The following is a 13617-nucleotide window of genomic DNA, read 5'->3' as shown; positions in this document are numbered from 1 at the left end:
TAAAATCGCAAACTTATCAAATGATTTCATGTTTGGCATGCTGTGAGCTCGCCCGACATTTCTAATAAAAAAAACTTATGTAAACCGTTAATGATGTCGACGTGAATAATGATAGTTCACAATTAATTGATAATGATAATTAACGGTTTACATAAGCTTTTTATGTTAGAAATGTTGAGTGAGCTTATAAGGTGCCAAACGTGAAATCTATTGCAAAGTTTATGATTTTATTAGACAAAGTAGAAGTTTTAAAAAAAAAAGAGTAAAAAATTTGTGTTTTTTATTTTTGGGAATTTACCTTAAAAAATATCCAAGAACATTTGCGGATAATATTAGTAGTCGAAGAAGGAAAACCAGAGGCCTACTGCCGAGCATCGCCTTATCTCTTTCGCCTCTCATGGCTATGAGAAGCTGAATCGAATCGGCAGAGCTTGCCATTCAATCGCAACTCCGCGTTCAATGGCGAAGTCCTTGCTCTCGTCGCCGCCGTTCATCGGCACGCCTCTCCCGTCCCTCTCCCGCCACGGCCTCCGCACGCTTCCTCACAACCGCAGGCTCGGCAGCCTCCGAGTGAAGCTCAACTTCCATGAGATCCCTCCTCCATTTCATCCATTCGATTCCTCGGTCGACTTCAGCTGCATCGCCAGCCGTGCTGAGAGCTTGCTCTACACTCTCGCCGATGCTGCGGTTGCAGTGGATCCGAGCACCGGTGGAGCTGCTTCCTCCTCCACCGATGCTGCCGTACAGAAGAGCGGAGGCTGGTTTGGATTTATATCCGATGCGATGGAGGTCGTACTGAAGGTGACGCATACTGACGTGCTTTTCACGTGTGCTTTCAGTTCTTGTATTAAGCTGCTGTACTGATCATTCTTTTCAAGTTCCGCCTTTGATTGTTCGTAATTGTTAATAATGCTATTTAGCGATAATATGTTCATTGAATTTTGAATTCTGAACGTCGAGGGCAGTCCTACTGAGCTGGGAGCTCGTTAAACTGGCTCCTCAGAACTTGATGATGTTAAACGAGCTTTATGATTGGGAGTGCTTATTGTATTAGTTCGCAGAGTATGTTATCTTTATGAACTGAAGACGGTGCTTTTAGTTTTTGGTTCCATCTTGATGTTTACAAAAAAATAAAAAATCCAAAAGCTTAAGATATTGTGACATGGATTGAAATGAGATAAACTACACTCATTGTTTGGTTTGAAGGGAATGATGTTAAAATATGAGTATGCTTCATCTTCACTCTCAAGATATGTCCTTTTTCTGCTAACTTTGATATTATCCTCTTTTCATCTGATCAGATTTTGAAGGATGGGCTCAGTGCGGTTCATGTCCCTTATGCTTATGGATTTGCAATCATATTGCTGACTGTTATAGTCAAGATCGCCACGTTTCCACTGACAAAGCAGCAGGTGAGACGTCACCAAGCAATCACTATTCCGCATTTTATCCTCAGACTTGTGTTTTTGCTGGCAAATTTGATTTTCAGAAGAAACTAGGCTTATACATACATATGTATCTATATATGGAGTTCCGATGGATTCAAGTCTTTTCTTTTCCCGTGCGTCTTTTATCATTTTATTTTTTTCTTTCTTTTCTTTATTCCTTTTTTTAAATATATTTTCCTCCCAGCAGTTAAAATTCTAGTTTTGAAAGCAGAATGATGATCTTTAGTAATATGCAGGTGGAATCAACATTGGCCATGCAAAACCTTCAACCTAAGATTAAAGCCATCCAACAAAGATATGCAGGCAATCAGGTGAGGCTCGTATATACCTGTTTTCTTCACCATAGTGATATTATTTCCTCAGTTGGTGTGGCTCTTTATTGTCTCTTCTTCTCATTATTATCCTAAGGAAAGAATACAACTCGAAACATCAAGACTCTATAGGCAGGCCGGAGTCAATCCATTGGCAGGTACAGATGATTTATTGGTGATAGAACTTTGTTTCTGTTCTGTGATTCACAAAGTAAATGCTCTTCTTCGGTGGTTCATTTAAAATTTTTGTTTACATTTTAATTTCCTCTGTGGTATGAGATGTAATATTCCTGGATGTGCTCTATCAAACATGATTGGCCTTTAGTCATCTTTATCTTCTTACAGTCTATTATTTCTCTGATTTACCAGGCTGCTTCCACATCTTACTGGTTAAAATTAGGGTAAATTGCACTGGTGGTCCAAAAAGTTTTATAAATATTTCAATATGGTACAAAAAGTTTTTTTGCTACTTGATGGTACAAAATATTTCAAAGTTGTTTCAGTATGGTACAAACCGTCATCTCGCTATTAATACCGTCAAGCCGTCATTTATAAGACTGTAAATTTTGCACCAACTTACGTATTACAACTTCAAAACATTTTGCACCATCATGTAACATCCCACAAAAATCGATTTTGTATAATCAGCGTTGACTTGACGGCGTCAATGGCGAGATGACGGTTTGTCAATGGCGAGATGACGGTTTGTACCGTATTGAAACAACTTTGAAATATTTTGTACCATCAAATAGCAAAAAAAACTTTTAGTACCATGTTGAAATATTTATAAAACTTTTTGGATCACCAGTGCAATTTACTCTTAAAATTATCATCTCGCCAAGATATGCATATTTCATTCTATTGATGCACCTGAATTTAATGCTTGTTCTGGTATATAGGATGTTTCCCAACATTGGCTACAATACCAGTCTGGATTGGTTTGTATCAAGCTCTTTCAAATGTGGCTAATGAGGTATTAATAGATTGTGCTGTGCTTCAAGCCATGCTACTAAAGAAAATTCTAATTTGTTAAGTTTAAACATTTTTTCAGTATTCTATTTTTAAATCTTATGGGGACGTTCAATTTTTTTGTTCCGTTTATATCAGGGCTTGTTAACGGAAGGTTTCTTTTGGATCCCCTCATTGGGTGGCCCAACTACAATTGCCGCTAGACAAAGTGGAGCGGGCATTTCTTGGCTTTTTCCCTTTGTGGTAATAAATCATTTACGATTCCCTATTTTGAAGAGTTCAAGTTGATTATCCTTGCTCATATTGATCCATTCTTTTACAACTCAGATCTTTGTTCAAGCTAACTTACATTTGAAGCCGTAAATGCTTTATTTTAGGCAGAGACTGAACCTAGTAAAGCATGCCCTGTAAAAATCTGTCTGGATTATGTGGTAATGCAGAAACGTCTATCTGAAGTTGTGATGTGATTCTCAAATATACCATTTGTCTTTTCTTCACTTATTAGATCTTCTCATTCCAGCGTCTCTTTCAAACTTCAAGTTTCATGTGCAACACTCTGGGTCTTGTTTTTGTAATTTCCCATGACAATATGCCTAGAGAAGAACTGTATGAGGACGTGTATTGCTCGCCAGCTTATATGGTAATTGACAGAAGGCAATCGTTTATTAAAAAAGAAAAAGAGATAGAAGGCAATCAATGACTATTCAAAACAGGAAAGCCTCGTATGACAGATATCGTTTTGAGACGTGCAGAGTTATGTCCCCCTGTCACTAGCATGCTAATTGTCTTAGTATACATCCGATGTGTCTGCTTCTGTAGCCATTGTCTTATGATGGAGCTTTTGGACTTGCACTTTCAGTATTGCTAATTGCAAATAATCCACCTTTCAGGATGGCCATCCTCCACTGGGTTGGCATGACACTGCAGCTTACCTTGTTTTGCCAGTCCTCCTTGTTGTTTCCCAGTACGTTTCAATGGAGCTCATGAAACCTCCCCAGGTAGAAACTAAGCACTGCTGGAATTTTGCTATGCATTATGTATTAGTGGGAAGTTAATTTTGTTGCTCTCTTGGCAGACTGATGATCCGGCTCAGAAGAACACACTTCTTGTCTTTAAGTTTCTTCCACTTATGATTGGTTACTTCTCCTTGTCCGTTCCGTCAGGATTATCAATTTATTGGTTAGTCTCTTGTGAACTGCTTCTTTTTGTTAGTAAATATTAAGTTTTCTTAGGGAACTACTATGCATGCAGAGGAATTATTTTCTTTTCATAAAAATGTCAACTAGAACAAGTTATTTCTGTATGTCTTTTCAGTTCTTAACCCTGCTTTGTGCTTTCTTCCCTGGTGCATTAACATACTGAGGTTTAATTTATTTCTTTATGAAAGATCCACTGAGGCAACAAATTTCATCCTCTCTTTTTTAAGTTCATCTAGATGTATGCTAGTAAACATGCCCATGCCCCATTTCTTGTAGTGGATGTTTATATATAAATATCTTCCAATACCACTGTTTTCTGCACAGTTCATATTTATGAGGTCAAAGTTTTGCTAGGAATCTGTTCTTCCCTCTCTCTGTCTCTATGTGGCAGATTCACTCAGTGCAGTCCTTTATTAATGCACTTGGATGTTCCATATGTCACAATCAGGTTTACAAACAATGTCTTGAGTACATCACAACAAGTGTGGTTGCGCAAATTGGGAGGTGCGAAGCCTGTTGTGAATGAAAATGCTAGTGGAATCATTACAGCAGGTCGCGCAAAGAGGGCAGGATCTGAGCCTGCTCAGTCAGGGGATAGGTCAGTGCTCTTCGTTTTGTAGACGGCAATATTATCAACTGCTTCAGAGCTTGTCTTGCTGAAGAACGTTGCGTTCACAGGTTTAGACAACTAAAAGAAGAGGAGAAGAAAAAATTGGGCAAGGCATCACCTGCCGAAAATGTAGAGACTTCAGCTTCTGATTCCGATGATGATGGTTCAGATGAAGAGTCTACTGAAAAGGTATTTAACTCTCGAACATTTAATGTTGTTTGGGAAAATCTTTCATTTATTATTGAACTTGTATATCGCTCAAGAGGTCAGTCTCTGCCATCTCTATGAAGATCTCATATCTATCTAGGCTAATGAATATACAGTGCAGAAGAGCTAGCCCTCTTGCGACTTGTTAGTAATCGATGGATGGCTCTCTTGTTTCAGTATTCTAGCATTAGAGAGAACATGCAGCCAAAGGATAGATGACTGTTAATTCTGTAATGAGATCCCACCGATGGGAATCCTGATTATGTTTGATGACTGACGTTAGAGGCATGCTAGTTTTCATGAATGTACTGTAACACTGGACTTATGGAACTCATATACTGTGGCTCACAGGGCGAAGAAGTGCTAGAAGAAACGTATGCTTCCAGTGCTAGCAAACAGTTGCCTGGGTATTCTCGTCCAAAGAGAAGCAAAAGATCAAAGAGAAAACGGGCTGTATGAAGTATGATTGGATTTTGCGGTGAAAAGTTTTTAGTTTATGGTGAGTCTTGTATATGCCTGCAACTTGTGATTTTGTTCAATTATTGTGGCCATTTTTATCTTGGCGAACCCTCATCCAAGCTAATGATTATCATTAAAAGTTCTTATGATTTGTCTTGGGATATCTTACTTTCACTTTTCCCGCGGCAAAGAGAACTGTCTGATTGTTTTATTATACATGCTTCGAGATGATTATTCCTTGTGATGATGGACTTCCCTGAGTGCTCTGAGAATTGCAGTGAGACTGAGTTGTGCATAAAAATGACAATATCGGTACTCTTGAAAGCATAAGCTAGGATTTGCTTCTACAGAAAACAGATAGGAGGAAAATACTGTGGAAAACCAAATCAGAGATAGAACCATGGCTAAGATAATAGAGCTTGATGGTTATCTTTCTCAAGTCTGAAGAGTAATTAGTTCCCCTGAAGTCTGGTGCACTGGTCGCTACTCGGTAATTCTTGTTCATGCTGCTCATCTGATTCAATATCATGGTAGTAGTCATTGGATATTACCCTGCCTATTTATGTGATCTCTTTAAGTTTCATTTGTCACGTGTATTTCTTTGGGAGTTGGATGAAATCAATACCTGAGTTTTATCTCAGCTATGATAGTGAAAGGTTGGTGCAAACCTTCACCCGTTCTTGTGCTCATCACTTTTGAGCTCACGCCTGATGTTGTAATTGTGAGTTCTAATATAATGCACTGTCATATGTATACATTCTGCACTAGCAGTTCTCTCCTAAAGATCTGCAGCTGCTTCTGAAACATGTGAATGTTAGATTGAATTCTACTTGTATGCACAGTACATTCGGAAGATTGGGTCTTAAACCTACCCTGACTATGTCTAACCCCAAGAATTTGCTACCGACTTCCACATGAAGATTGCTGCAGCTCGCCCAAGGTTTCAGTGCTTCTTCGTTGGAGGATGTTGGTTTCCTGCTGGGTTGGGCCCTGATGGAGTCCTACGAATCTTCTTTTCTCCGCCCTGTAGTTTTTTTAATTATTCTTTTAAATAATCGTTGAAGTTTTGAACAGATAGTGTATTAAATTATGAGAACTGAGCTTGCTGAACATGAAGATAAGTAAATGTTGAAAGGGGCATCATACTTACCATAGTAGACCTGATGTTTTCCTTTGGTATGTATAAATTCTGTCGGTCTGGTCCAAGCTTTGAGTCAGCTGTCGCCAGAAGAAATGAGAAGGGTAAGGAAGCAGAATATCCATGAGCTTTCCGTTGTGTTAGCATTCTTTCTTTTGGTACTTGTGCAATAGCCTTAACAATGCTACAAGTTTCTTCAGGTGAAGGAAGGAGCAAGGGCAGCGGCAGCTTGCCTGAATGAATAGCGCGAGCATAAGCAAAGGCGGGAAAATGGTGCTCCGAAGCTGCCAAGAGGAGCCATACCGGCAGCAGGACTCGAACTATTGCTGCTTCCTTTCTTCCCATCCCATTCCTCGTTTGATGGCATTCTTTTGGAGACATGGAGCTGCCGTTTTATCTGGTACGAAGTCCTTGTTTGGTAATCATTACGAGACATGAAAACAATGGGAAGAGATTTGAAATGGGAATGGTGATGGAGAATCCTATGCTATTGAGTGAGGCGCTCAATGGGTTGATATATTCGATAATGGATAAGGAGATGTGAGCCAATCTCCTCATTGTGGGTTGACTTTGTGGAGGTATGATTTCATAGCTATCATTGCTTCCATAATAAATTTGTAATTACTCCGTCGTGTTTTTTTGTTTGGTTCTGCTTTCTTTATCGACTTTCCACCGAATTTCTGAAATGGAGCAACTGCTGCTGCTGCTGCTGCCAGGAGACACCCAGCGACGAAGTCCGCTTGTTCTCTGTCAGAGCCCGACTCTCTAACTCAGAAGATAAGTCTTTCCTTGGACCTTCTCAAGATCCAGAGGTGGTGATCATGCTGGTATTGAAGCTCACTGAGGTGAAGCTATGTATGAGGTGCATCGATCCCCTTTTACCTTATAATCCGCCGTCACATTTCCATACCAACGACGTGATCTTCAATCACTTTTCCGTACGAGAGAGTCCCATGAATCTGATAAATAAATAAAGTTCTGAAAGGGTTGGGAGACATGGATAATCCTTGGGAATATGAATCGATTTCCCTGGCTAGCAATTTTTTGGTAGATCTTTCTTGATCTACTTAATTTTACACGTAATTTCAAAAAGGGCTTAATGTAATGGTTCATGCCTTCGCTTAATAATAAAGAGATTTCAGATTTGATACTCGTTGGGATTATATGTGCCTCTTTATTAGAGGTCGTTTGGTTCCCCGATTGTTAGATTACGGGGAACGTGAAGATTATAAGGAAAATTTAACTATTGAATCATTTTATACGAGTTGAAGTCAAAAAATAAGATTGTTGTACTTGATAAATATGTTGAATTACAAAAAATGTATATGATTTATTTTTACAGAGATAAGATATGGGGTCTACGGAAGTAAGCCGAAAATATCAAGTGTTTCGTCCGTAAAAGTTTTCCCAATCACACCCGTAAAATCTTAATCCATAAAAGTGATTACGGTGAATCACTTTACGTCCAAACAACCTAAAATAGGTCGTAGTTTTTGAATTTTCCCAGGAAAATTTGAAGATTACATCCAACCAAATAACCCGTTATGTATTTACAATTTCTATTTCATTATATTATCGCAGGGACTTTTCTTGTAAGTGAAAATTTCACCTCCAGCCCATAGTCAACTCGACTTTGTTCTAGGCAAATTCTGATCCATTACGAGGCCCACTAGCTTTCTGGTGGACCGGCATAACTTGCATTGTGGATGGGCCGAAATTAATTCGGCGAGTTTTTGAATAACTATTAGCGCGTGATCCACGGAAAAATAAAAATAAAAATTATTAGCTTGTGATAAACGTCAATTGTCAGGTGGTTATGCCCGTAAGCCAGAAGACTCTGGTATAGGATGGGGATTCTCGAGTGTCTCGACAAAAGATGACAGGATGGGGTCTCGACAAGAGGTTCCAGGGGCAAAGATGTCCTTTTGTATCGCCATGAACCATGCATGGCATGCTTTCCCCCACACGCCCACCTCTCGGCTCCGTTCAAGGCCGATAAAACCAGACCTCAGCCAGCTCCCTCTTCCCACTCCACTGCCTCCGGTCAGCTCCAACCATGGCCTTCTCCCTCCTCCTCTTTGCCTCCGCGTCTCCTCCTAACTATTTTATGCGATCTCTTTAAGTTTCATTCGTCGCGTATATTTCTCAGGGGGAGTCATATGAAATTGAGACCTGAATCCTATGTCAGCTATAACAGTGAAAGCTAGGTGCGAACCTTCACCTGATTTCATGCTCATCTCTTGTGAGCTAATATGATGCACTGCCATATCATGTGTACATTCAGCTTCCTTTCTCCTCATCCGGGCGATGTTGTAGGTGAGTCCTCGTTTGATGGCATTCTTTTGGGAGGCAGGGAGCTGCCGTTTCATCTTGTAGGAAATTGTTGTTTGGTAATCATTACGAGACATGAAAGCAATGGGAAGGGATTTGGAAATGACAAAGGTAATGAAGAATCCTATGCCATTTGAGTGAGGCGCTCACGTGATATATATATATATATATATATTCGATAAAGAGATGCGAGCCATTCTCCTCATTGTGGGTTGACTTTCCGCCGAGATATGACCAAAGTTGCCTTTCACTAGGGGTGTCAAATAACTGTTTCAACTGAAAAACCAAAATTTCTCAGGTTTCTAAAATTAAAGAGGAGATTGGTTCAACTTTCAATTCAATGTAATTATTAGTCGATTCGTTCGGTTTAACCAAAAAAAGAAAGAAAAGTTCAGCTGTGCCCAATTGCCCCCACTTACCCTACCAACTTGCACTACGTAGTTAATTAATTAATTGGGAGACAAATTTTTAATTTATCACAAATCTTTTTTATTAAATTATAACAATGTTTATATATTATTAATAAGGAGATTCCTCATCTAATTTAAATCAGATTTTAATAAATTATTAAGAATAGTTTTAATTATTAAGTTTCTAATTGTAACCCCTTTGTTCGGCCTTAAATTCCTATCGTTCTTCTTTAGCAATGGAGTCATGGATCAGGTGAATTACATTGATGCTACCATACATGACCCATCCAAAGTCTAATGGTTGCTCTCCTTCAACATTCGATCATATTACTCTTGTGCAGTAGCCACCGGCCCCAAGAAAACCACGGCAACTCCACTCAAAGAGAGAAATCAAGAATCATTATATGGTTTGCTGGAGGATCCTAACTCGTAGGGAGTTGATTGTTGAACTTATCCTAGATTCAGTAACCGTATGATACCTTAGGTTTTTTTTATTAATATTTAAGAAATTGCAATAAATATTATTTCTTGACTATCGTCTCCCATTACATATACTCAGACACGATGACATATGCAATGCTTTCGTAGCATTTTTCTAGCTACTTGTTTGTTGTTTGTCGGTCGTTGCAACCCCACTTGAACCGGTACATGTTTGGAAGACAAATAGTTGTAATATATATATATATATATTTGGTTCTCGCCCCAACTAGCTAGAATTAAGCATTGTGATTATTTCAATGCGTGATCAATATTGCAAGGCATGATTAGCAACGTCAAAAGAAGTCAAATTACGCTAGCATGAAGATGATGATGGGCCTTTGTTTTGTTTTGATGGATGAGAACTTAATAACAACTTTCTCTCTAACTCCCAAGCGACGAAGTCCTTCATGATCTGAGTCAGAGCCAGGCTCCAATTCAAAGATATAAGTCTTTCTAGATATTTCATGGTTGTGATCATCTTAGGATGAAGCAAGTGCACTTGACTGAAGTTATGGACGACGCTGCCATATTGATGCGAGATTTTTTTTTATGAGCCACGTGTCTCTACGTGATTGGCTTTACTCGTCGTAATACTAAGGGCCCTTCGGATGTCCACTCGTGGATCCCTTACTCTTCTCCATCTATTACGTCGTCTATCGAACATCGACCTCTAGTCCATTGTCGACCTCGAGTCATCCATCGACCTCGAGTCATCCATCGACCTCAGGTCCTTAGCCTTGAGTCCTCGACCATGGGTGATCGACCCAGGGTGCTTGACCTCTGGTCCTCGACCTCGGGTACTCGACCTCTAGACGTCCGTCGACCTCAGGTTGTCCTTCGACCTCGGGTACTCGACCTTGAGTCTTTGACCTTAGGTCATTCGTCAACTTCCAGTTCTTCGTCCACCTCAAGTCCTCCTTCGACCTCCAGTCCTCGACCTTAAGTCATTCATCGACCTCCATGCCTTCGTTGACTTCAGGCAACATGTTGTGCTTCGACCGCCGACCTCCTCCCCATTGCTTCCCCTCGACCTGCAATGCCCATGGGTCGTCCTCGATGAAGACACTCCGACTCCCAAGTTAGAGATAGAGAGAGAAGTTCTCAAATGGTGGAGAGGGGAAGAATGGGCTTACCTTTGCCCTCTACTGCCCCCTATCTATAGGGAAATTCCCGTAGAGTACCCAAAGTGTAAGCTCTCCAAGCTAGTGATTATCATTAAAAGTTCTTATGGTTCGAGTTATATATCTTGCTTTCACTTTTCCCGCAGCAAAGAGAAATGTCTGGTCGTTTTATTATTCGTGCTTGGAGATAATGATTTCTTGTGATGATGGAATTCCCTGAGCGCTCTGAGAATTGCGGCGGATCCGAGCTGTGCATAGATATTACGATATCGGTACTCTTGAAAGCATGAGCGTGGAATTGCTTTTAGAGAAAACTGATAGGTGGAAAGTACTGTAGAAAACCAAATCAGAGACAGAACCACGCATAACCAGGGACAAGCTCAGGATTTGAAATTAGGGGGAGAGATCCTTGAGGGGCGAACTATAGGATACTTTTCCCGAATTAAGGGAGGCGAATACAAGAAATTTCATTAAAATTTGAAGAACTATATGTAAATTTCCTTAAGGTGTGAAAATTCTAGGAGGGCGGCTGCAACCCTAGGCCCCTCTCGGTCCATCCTTGCGCATAACACAACAAAGCGTGATGGTTATCTTTCTCGGTCTGAAGAGTATTAGTTCATCTGAAGTCTGGTGCGGGTCGTTACTTGGTAGTTCTTGTTCACGCTTCTCATGCAAATCAGTTACATAGTAGCAATTTCATTGGATATTACTCTGCCTATTTACGTGATCTCTTTAAGTTGCATTTGTCACGTATATTTCTCTGGGAGTCGGATGAAATCAAGACCTGCCTTTTATCTCAGCTATAACAGTGAAAGGTGCGTGCAAAACTTCACCTGATTGCATGCTCATCTCTGGTGAGCACACAGCTGATATTGTAATTGTGAGTTCTAATATAATGCACACATATATTCTGCACTAGCAGAGTTCTCTCCTAAAGATCTGCAGCTGCTTCCAAAACATATGAATGTCAGATTGAATTCTACTTGTATTCGAAGTACATCATTCAGAAGATTGGGTCTTAACCTACCCTGACTACGCCTAACCCAAAGAACTTGCTGCTTACTTCCACATGAAGATTGCTGCAGCTCGCCCAAGGTTTCAGTGCTTTTCCGTTGGTGGACGTTGGTTTCCTACTGGGTTGGGTCCTGATGGAGGCTTCCGAATCTTCTTTTCTCCTCCCTGTTGTTTATTATTATTATTATTAGTAATTATAAAAGTTTTGAACAGAGATAAGAGTACAATTATGAGAACCGATCGCTTGCCGATCATGAAGATAAGTAGATGTTGAAAGGGGCATCATACTTACCATAGTAGACCTGATGTTTTCCTGTGGTATGTATAAATTCTGTCGGTCTGGTCCAAGCTTTGAGTCAGCTGTCGCCAGAAGAAATGAGAAGGGTAAGGAAGTGGAATATCCATGAGCTTTCCGTCGTGTTATCATTCTTTCTTTTGGTATTTGTGTAATAGCCTTAAAAATGCTACAAGTTTTTCAGGTGAAGGAAGGAGTAAGGGCAGGTAGAAGCTTGCCTGAACGAATAGCTCGAGCATCAGCGAAGGCGAGAAAATGGTGCTCTGAAGCTGCCAAGAGGAGCCACGCCATTACCAGCAGCAGGACTCGAAGTATCGCTGCTTCCTTTCTTCTCATCCCGGCGACGGTGTGGTGAAGAGGTAAGTCCTCGTTTGATGGCATTCTTTTGGAGGCATGGAGTTGCCATTTTATCTGGTATGAAATCGTTGTTTAGTAATCATTACGAGACATGAATAACGATGGGAAGGGATTTGGAAATGGCAAAGGTGATGGAGAATCCTATGCATTTGAGTGAGGCGCACACTGGGTTGATATATATATATATATATATATATATATTCGATAAAGATAAAGAGATGGGAAGCATTCGCCTTATTGTGGACTTTCCACCAGAGGTATGATATCATAGTTATCATTGCTTCCATGATAAATTTGTAAGTACTCGGTTGTGTTTCTTGTTTTGTTCTGCTTCCTTTATCGGTTGAGTGCTTGAAGTTGAGCCCCTAGCTGTCGGCAGCACCCAATTCTCCACTGCACCTTAATTATACCCCCAACTTTTGTTGACATGATATGTCCACAATACAACCGGTGCCGTTGACTTAATTGATCCAAAATGAGGTGGGATCATCGAAAAATTTATGATAGCACGGATCGCGTCATTCTCTCGTCAAACAAGGCAGTACATGCATGCATTTAACTTTGGTAGCATCTTCTAGCTTTTTTGTTTGTTGTTTGTCAGTCATTCCAACATTAATTGAATCATTTATGTTACGTTTGATTTTAGGGTTAAAATGTAACTTTGATTTTGATCGTGGAAAATGATAAATGATTGTGTAATGTGTTGAGTTAAAGTTAAAGTTCAAATTTTTGACTTGAGAAATATGTATTTTTGTTGTGTAGTGCGTTGAGTTAAAATTAAAGTTAAAATTTTATGTGATTTTAACTGCGAAATCAAACGGAGCACTATAGTTCTGCAATCTCTGTTCAATATATATATATATTTTTTTGTTATCCTCCTTGCATGTTTGATACACAATGATAACTATATGATCTCTTCGGTTCTGGCCGCTGCTGGAATCGTTTCATTAGCGAGAGAGAGTATGCAATGCATGATTATTGCATGGCAAGAGAAGTCAAAAGGGTAGTATGATGATAATGGCCCTTGTTTTGTTTCACTTGATTGATGAGAACTTAGTACCAACTGCCTCTCAAGTCCCAATTTTTCTACCGAGATTCCGAAATCCAGCTACTTGAGCCCTGTTTGGTTTCTTGATATTATTTTAGAATCACAATTCTAACTTAACTCTACCCACTACAAAACAAAATAACTCATACAAAGTCAAAGACTGAGTCTCATTTATACCATTTTTTTCCACAACAAAACAACATAACTCATACATAGTCAA

The 13617-nt window shown here is 39.8% G+C and overlaps 3 protein-coding genes across 4 annotated transcripts; 1 reads left to right on the top strand and 2 right to left on the bottom strand.

Moving 5' to 3' along the window:
* Positions 1-336: 336 nt before the first annotated feature.
* Positions 337-5364, top strand: LOC116210178 (inner membrane protein PPF-1, chloroplastic). The gene is made up of 11 exons (XM_031544001.1): positions 337-801; positions 1302-1412; positions 1685-1759; positions 1857-1917; positions 2659-2732; positions 2867-2971; positions 3619-3726; positions 3804-3907; positions 4376-4525; positions 4606-4726; positions 5096-5364. The coding sequence occupies exons 1-11, from the start codon at positions 460-462 to the stop codon at positions 5201-5203; spliced, it is 1359 nt and encodes a 452-aa protein (XP_031399861.1). The 5' UTR covers positions 337-459; the 3' UTR covers positions 5204-5364.
* Positions 5365-5510: 146 nt separating this feature from the next.
* On the bottom strand, positions 5511-6919 carry LOC116210179 (CLAVATA3/ESR (CLE)-related protein 46-like). Of its 2 annotated transcripts, XM_031544003.1 has the most exons (3): positions 6575-6919; positions 6354-6421; positions 5511-6227 (listed from the first exon to the last, which is right to left on the bottom strand). In XM_031544003.1, exons 1-3 carry the CDS (start codon positions 6720-6722, stop codon positions 6147-6149), a joined length of 297 nt encoding a protein of 98 aa, XP_031399863.1. In that variant the 5' UTR covers positions 6723-6919; the 3' UTR covers positions 5511-6146. The 2 variants fall into 2 exon arrangements, with proteins under 2 accessions (XP_031399863.1, XP_031399862.1); XM_031544002.1 differs by having other exon boundaries at positions 6354-6919.
* Positions 6920-11450: 4531 nt separating this feature from the next.
* Positions 11451-12691, bottom strand: LOC116210176 (CLAVATA3/ESR (CLE)-related protein 46-like). The gene is made up of 3 exons (XM_031543998.1): positions 12211-12691; positions 11990-12057; positions 11451-11862 (listed from the first exon to the last, which is right to left on the bottom strand). Exons 1-3 carry the CDS (start codon positions 12371-12373, stop codon positions 11782-11784), a joined length of 312 nt encoding a protein of 103 aa, XP_031399858.1. The 5' UTR covers positions 12374-12691; the 3' UTR covers positions 11451-11781.
* Between the last annotated feature and the right edge of the window lie 926 nt (positions 12692-13617).

Source organism: Punica granatum, chromosome 6, assembly GCF_007655135.1.
Source record: "Punica granatum isolate Tunisia-2019 chromosome 6, ASM765513v2, whole genome shotgun sequence".
Lineage (NCBI taxonomy): Eukaryota > Viridiplantae > Streptophyta > Magnoliopsida > Myrtales > Lythraceae > Punica > Punica granatum.
This window is presented reverse-complemented; position numbering and strand designations above follow the sequence as displayed.

What these genes read in the sequence shown, in the direction of transcription:
- LOC116210178 (XM_031544001.1), top strand. Translation starts at nt 460, where the DNA reads ATGGCGAAGTCCTTGCTCTCGTCGCCGCCGTTCATCGGCACGCCTCTC. An exon ending in AAAGATATGCAGGCAATCAG is followed by an intron (nt 1,760 to 1,856) that starts GTGAGGCTCGTA and finishes TATTATCCTAAG; the next exon opens with GAAAGAATACAACTCGAAAC. An exon ending in TCAGGATTATCAATTTATTG is followed by an intron (nt 3,908 to 4,375) that starts GTTAGTCTCTTG and finishes TGTCACAATCAG; the next exon opens with GTTTACAAACAATGTCTTGA.
- LOC116210179 (XM_031544002.1), bottom strand. Translation starts at nt 6,722, where the DNA reads ATGTCTCCAAAAGAATGCCATCAAACGAGGAATGGGATGGGAAGAAAG. An exon ending in AAAACATCAGGTCTACTATG is followed by an intron (nt 6,228 to 6,353) that starts GTAAGTATGATG and finishes AAAAAACTACAG; the next exon opens with GGCGGAGAAAAGAAGATTCG.
- LOC116210176 (XM_031543998.1), bottom strand. Translation starts at nt 12,373, where the DNA reads ATGCCATCAAACGAGGACTTACCTCTTCACCACACCGTCGCCGGGATG. An exon ending in TGCTCGAGCTATTCGTTCAG is followed by an intron (nt 12,058 to 12,210) that starts GCAAGCTTCTAC and finishes TTCTGGCGACAG; the next exon opens with CTGACTCAAAGCTTGGACCA. An exon ending in AAAACATCAGGTCTACTATG is followed by an intron (nt 11,863 to 11,989) that starts GTAAGTATGATG and finishes AATAAACAACAG; the next exon opens with GGAGGAGAAAAGAAGATTCG.